General features: G+C 40.7%; 1 protein-coding gene across 2 annotated transcripts in view; it reads right to left on the bottom strand.

Annotated features, from left to right (window-relative positions):
* Window positions 1–6,165, bottom strand: part of mgat1b (alpha-1,3-mannosyl-glycoprotein 2-beta-N-acetylglucosaminyltransferase b) — a 15,201-nt gene continuing 9,036 nt past the window's right edge. For both annotated transcript variants that reach the window (XM_035681208.1, XM_035681209.1), the window contains exon 3: window positions 1–3,772. In XM_035681208.1, coding sequence (XP_035537101.1) covers window positions 3,071–3,772 — 702 coding nt within the window. In that variant the 3' untranslated portion in view covers window positions 1–3,070. The remainder of the gene's footprint in view (window positions 3,773–6,165) is intronic.

Consider the following 6,165-nt stretch of genomic DNA (forward strand, 5'->3'; position numbering starts at 1 on the left):
TTGACAAATATCAAAATAGTTTTATTTTATTTATACTGTATTAAAGTTATAAACACATCAGGCAGTGGTTGTACACATCACCATACAGACATGGGAATCACTCAATCTTGTGGATAATCTCCCAAAGCTAATTACAGTACAGTGATAATCATTTATCCACTTCCCAGCCTTCTTGTTGCAGAAACAAATCAATCTGTGGTTTTTCAACAAACCTAAGCTGACCAAACTGTGGTTTGGAAGTTATTTAATTACAACTCGCCCATATCAGGGCTTCAGGATGATCGTCAGTAAAATGTCAGGATCAGTCATGTTTCAATCTCATTTGCAGCTTGGACATCTTGTTAGAATTTCAAGTTGAAGACAGTTACATACTTTCAAAAATAGCCTTATCATTATAGTTCAATCCTTCATATTAACAATTTCCTTCTACACATTTAGATACCAAGTTCACTCACATGAAATGGAAAGAGGTGGAAATCCCGATTATTTAGCCCTCTGAAAGCAGAAGGGAGTTGCAGAATTAATAATATCCTTCCTTAAAGCAATTCTCCTTAACCTTCTCATTGATGGAGTTTGAACTCAGCTACACAAACATTAAAAATATTACATTACAAAAAAAATAATTAAAGGCCTGGTAAGACCAGCATGAGCAGGAAATCAACAATAAAGGCCTCAGTATGCTTTAAACAAGGTGTTGTCTGAAAACCTTTTCCACAGAGGAATTGAGGGAGCTGCGTCTGACAGTTTAGTTAAACAGACAAGCCGTCAATCACACCGCTTTACATAGTGATCTGGCAGGTGCATGGAGTGAAATTCAGTGGGGTTTGAACTTCTCAAGCTCTTTTTTCATTCTTTACATACTAACAACTTGTGCCACCGAGTGCAACACCACAAATGTTTTTAAGATGGTAAACATTAGCTATCAGATGTAATTAGCTAGGTAACGACTAATGTAGATTAGCTAGTGTTTTGCTAAAATTTGCTAACTTTAGATGTGACAATATGTCGCTTATATCTTTAAGCCATCCTCAAAATGTGGTTCTTTTCAACATAGATATGCTATGTGCTACAGGAAAGGGTGAAAGATGACCACAGTTCTTCCCGAGCTTTGCTCAACTGTTATTGGAGCACACAACAAAGATGGGCCGGACTTAGGAAAGGTCAATTTTGTTGAGACTACAAAGACAAGGAAGCTTTTTCACGTGAGTTGAGTGTACTCCCTTTGGAATAGGTTGAGTGTGTAACATGTAGGAGGATCTATCGTCAGAAATGAAATATAATATTCATAAGTATGTTTTCATTAGTGTATAATTACCAGAATATTAGCGTTGCTGTGTTTTCCTTGCTTTTGAATAAACTGTTATCTACAGAAGGAGCGGGTCCTCTTCTACACAGTCCGCCACAAACACTGGCTCTAGATAGGGATTTTCATATTTTTCACAGCCACTGTAGTTTCTCCTACTTGCTTGGAAGATTGAGCAGTATTAAGTTGTTTGCAATCTGCAACTTCACCACTAGATGCCCCTAAATCCAACACGCTGGTCCTTTTAAATCATTGCCTTTAAATGTGGTCCGACCTACTTAATACAAAGCACACAGAGGCCTTATCACCGAGATCCTCTGACTGCTTCGATTTAGTGTTGTGTGTCGCAATGCTTTCAAGGCCATGTTTATAAACTGATCTAAGAACAGCGACCCTGATTATTAAAGAAAAACTCCACCCTTGCTCCTCCCACACTATTACACTTATTAAGTTCTTGGTGTTCTTTTCTGGCAACTTCAAACTAATCTTGAGCAACAACAGGCGTGTGTAAAGTAAGAAAAAACATGATATACTTCAACCAAGAAAAGTCTCTTCCGTTAGTCAATACTAACCATGTAAAGTCAAAGATGGGTTTTCTTGCTCATCAATTGGAGTACTAATCAGCAGCAGTATTCTCAGTGCTATCACTGGCTGTAGATGGAAGGTATTTTACAGCAATACCACAACATAAAATTGTTCTCAGCCCTCCCGTCAGTGAGTGACAAAAAGAAATTCTACATGGTTTGTTCTGACTTCAATAGATGAGACCATTCTTGGTCAAATCGTGTTTTTGATTATTTTGAACCCGCCTAACATCATCTGTCCTCACCTAATAAGTCTCTCACAATCTGGTTAATTATTTTCGACTTTCTTCCTGTTACAAATTTTATGAGACGCTCAGTGAAATGTTCCAGGAGATAGCAAAGCAGGACTGATACATAGTTTGTTGGTCCTGGATCAGGGCTACTATAGTTTGGGAGGTATCTCTGCTTCCTCTGCAAATCCTTCCCTCTGTATCATTGCTGAAGAGGCCTTTCATCTTTAATGTCAACCATCAGGGCTTCATATAATGACTTTGTTTACCACCTAAAACACTGTAGAAGAACTCATTTTTCTTTGCACACAGCTCTGCTTCTGGTTAGTTTTATAGACAAACAGCAACATGATCTGCAAAGCTGGATCAATTTCAGCAGCTTCTTTCAAAAACTTTACTAAATGAAAAGAAAAAAAAAAAAAAAAACATGGCCCAAGATTTTATATATAACACTGTTTTTTTCTCCCAAGCTTTAGAGAAGATCACAGTGCTTGTGTTTGGCTTCCAGTGTATTATCACAAACACTGAAACATGCTCTTGCTGTTGACAATTCACATTATTTTCTGCTACCAAACTCCATTTACATCTGCTGCAAACATCTTAATGTGATGTTAAGTCTACGTTTGGCCAGTTATTCACAGGAATAAAAAAATACACCAAACAAAATGGGACCAGAAAGCAAGGCACGTTGCCACTAGCTGCTTTGAAACAGTGTTTGAGGGTGGAATTTTCCTTTCAGAACTCTCTGTAAAGTCTGTGGTCGTTGAACTTGCTGATCCAATCAGCACCCTATTTTTCCCTAACAAACAGGCTTGTAGCCCCATCTGTGCTGCTTTCATTCCTTCATGAATCACTGTGTCTGCTGATATTCTTTGGTCTTAGAGGGTGTTCCCGTAAGTAAGGCTCTCTCCCCTCTTCAACACCATTCACACTGTCCAGTCTAGATCAGTCTCTCAGCTCCAGCTGGTGTCATACTGCGTCCAGCCCTCTGGTGGAGCCAAGAACAGTCTTCGACCCCGGTACAGGAAACTGACTATGCCCCTGTAACCTGTACGGGGAACTCCAGATTTCAGGTCGTCCATCACCCCAAGATTTCGAGCAAAGACTTTAAAACTGTCCCGGCTGGAGTACTGAACCCTGTACGGTCCAGGGCCTCTTAAGCTGCCCCCTTGCTGTAGGTCCTCAATCTTCACCAGTGGGGCACTGTAAACCTCCTTGATAAACTTTTCATCATACTTCTCTTTTAGCAAAAAAGACAAATCCTGTTTGGTAAAAGGCACAAAATCAGTGTTTAGCTTAATATAGCGAAGGTACTGGTCAAAGAATTGACCTAAACTGACGCCTTTCCGGCCAAAGGTGATAGTCCGGGATATTTCCGGCCGGATGCAGGAGCGGTCCTTGCGCTGCTCCGGTTGACGCATCCAATCGTCCCAGAAGGCGGAGGGCCACTTGACTTCCAGTTCGTCCCACATCTCTTTCAGTAGCATCCAGCCCAGACCGGGGAAAAAGTCTGTTCTGTAGAGGAGCTCGGCTTTGGATGGATCCACCAAGGCATCTCTGCCATTATCGTTCCATGCAGAGACACACCACAGGGTGGGGTCAGAACTCAAGATCGGGTAGAGGGCTCGGAAATACTCAAAGAAGTCTGGTGCCACCTAGAGGAGGGAGATGCACAGGAGTAAGATGGTGCTGCTTCACAGGTAAAGTCCAAACAAACAACTCTGCTTACCACAGAACCTACAAACCTTTAAAGAACTATTCCACTCATTACAATATGGCTCTTATTTTCATAGTTTTGGCCATTATTTCTACACATTTCTTTTAAGAATATTGTACTCACCAAGTTAATAACTGAAACCACAGCAATGTGCACAAAAGCAGTAAGTACAGTAGCTCAAAGATGAAGCAGGAAGTTGGTCTGCAAACTGTGATTTACTGTCTTTACCCTCTATCTTTTAATGGGGCATCCTAGTGGAAATAGAGGTGTGTGTCATTGCATCATCCCCCACTTCCTGTCATCTCTCAACTGCCAGCAACCAAAATATTCAAAATGTTGTGCTTTTGAATATAATGAATCTGTATGATGAGATTAGCCAAAACAAACAGAGGGTTTGTCCCTAAATTGTCAGTAATAAAACAGAGAAAGCCAGTGGAGAACAGTTACATAAGTAAACCCAGATTTTCCTTGCTCACTGGCAAAATAATTGTTGATTTACAGTGCACAGTTTCTCCCTCAAGCTGCTGGTTGAAGTCAAAGTTACCTTCTCCTTATTTCCTGCCACAGAGGCGCTCTTCTACCAGCCAAATGTTCACTCTTATGTTTTTATTAGCTGTGTGACAACACACTAAAATGGGTACTGGGTAGAATGCAAACCTATCTGAATAAGCTGCTGCTGCAAATTTTGAGGAAACTGTCTTTAGTAATGAAGACTTCATGTGGAACCAGTCGGATCAGCTCCAGTCATCATAACCCACATATTAATGTAAGCCACATGTAATTACACTTTAACCATTAAAAAGGCTATCCAGCCTCTTCAAATCTTAGAGCATAATAACAGACTCATGAAGCATCTCCAGGTAACGGGAGATGGAGGTAACGTACTGTGAGTTGGGCTGTTCTCATTGGCTGTGCAATTTTGACTCGTCTGTGGAAGGAAACAATGGTGGCTCGCCTCATCACACAGTCTCATATTCTAGATAAACAGTACACTAAAATAAGTTTCAGCCAAGAAATAGGCAATGCAGTAACAGAATCTTGATTCATCTTTGATCAGCACTGTAGCGTCATTTCTCCATGAGACTGCATGTTATCTGTCTTTTATTACAGCCAATTGAGTTGTCCCCTGCTTGCCATTACATAAAATGCAGGTTCAAGACTTCCTTGTCAGTTTCAGTTCACAGACCCGGAAGCTCTGTCCAGTATATATATTGTCAATGGGCATAGTTCATAGTTCTTAACTGGACTCAGGATGTGGTTAGTCTAGCTTATCATAAAGACTGGAGGCAGGGGTAAACAGCTAGCCTGGCCTTGTCCAAAGTACATAAAATACACAAACTGTACACAAACAGAAAGGTGGGTCCAGCGACTGTGCAGCTTTCCAGAGTCTTGACTTCATAGTGTTGTTGCTGAGCCTATCGTGACAACACCCATTGGTTTGGGGAGTAGTTTTGAAGCCTGGAGTTTGGTCGTCACCATTACAGGTTGTTGGAGCCAGCGAAGGTGACGTGCTGCACGTTGAGCTACTCTTATTGGCTGTGCAGTTTTGACTTGTCTGTCACACACAATCTCATATTACAAATTGAACAATATGCTACAATAGAATCTTGCTTTGTATTTCATTAGCACTACTAGTTTGACAGTTTGATCTGAGTTCTGTGCGGTGTGCGCTGGACAGACTCAACGAAAATTAAAACTGCAAGCAGTGATTAACGGTCCCTCACACTCGGTGCACGTCAGGGGTGCTCTGCTGGGGTTACGCACCAGTACATCATGGGAACACCAAGCTATAAAAATTTCACAGAAATCACATCACAATCGCCATATAAAGCTTACTTCCTGTTGCCAGTAGGTGGCGCTATCACTATATGTGAATATTGTCATGTAGATGTGTTCAGGGCGGGACTCTTATCAAATTTATGAAGTTAAGTGGAGATTGGACCATGTACACTGAAGTACAGTCACAAATAGCACAAATTTTAATAATAATTTTTATTGACTGTACTGACCAATCTGATCAATTTCCTAACAGGAGTTTGTTAAAATAGAAGCCCAGAAATAGCTTGAAATGGCATCACAGTTCGACATTAAACTCACATTTGACATTAAACAATTCCTATATCGTGGCGAAATGTAATTTCACGCCACACCACAGACACGCCATTTCATTCATATTCATGAGGAGCACAACTTTTAATCCTGGAGGTCTTTAGAATGTGCTCACCAATTTGTAAGTCATTCTGATTAATTCCCTACAAGGAGTTACAAGGCCTAGAAATGGCATCAGAGTTTGACATTCGATCCAAAATGGCCAACTTTGATGGCATGCCA

Source organism: Morone saxatilis, unplaced genomic scaffold, assembly GCF_004916995.1.
Source record: "Morone saxatilis isolate NCDOM2014 unplaced genomic scaffold, NCSU_SB_2.0 Contig9, whole genome shotgun sequence".
Classification (NCBI taxonomy): domain Eukaryota; kingdom Metazoa; phylum Chordata; class Actinopteri; family Moronidae; genus Morone; species Morone saxatilis.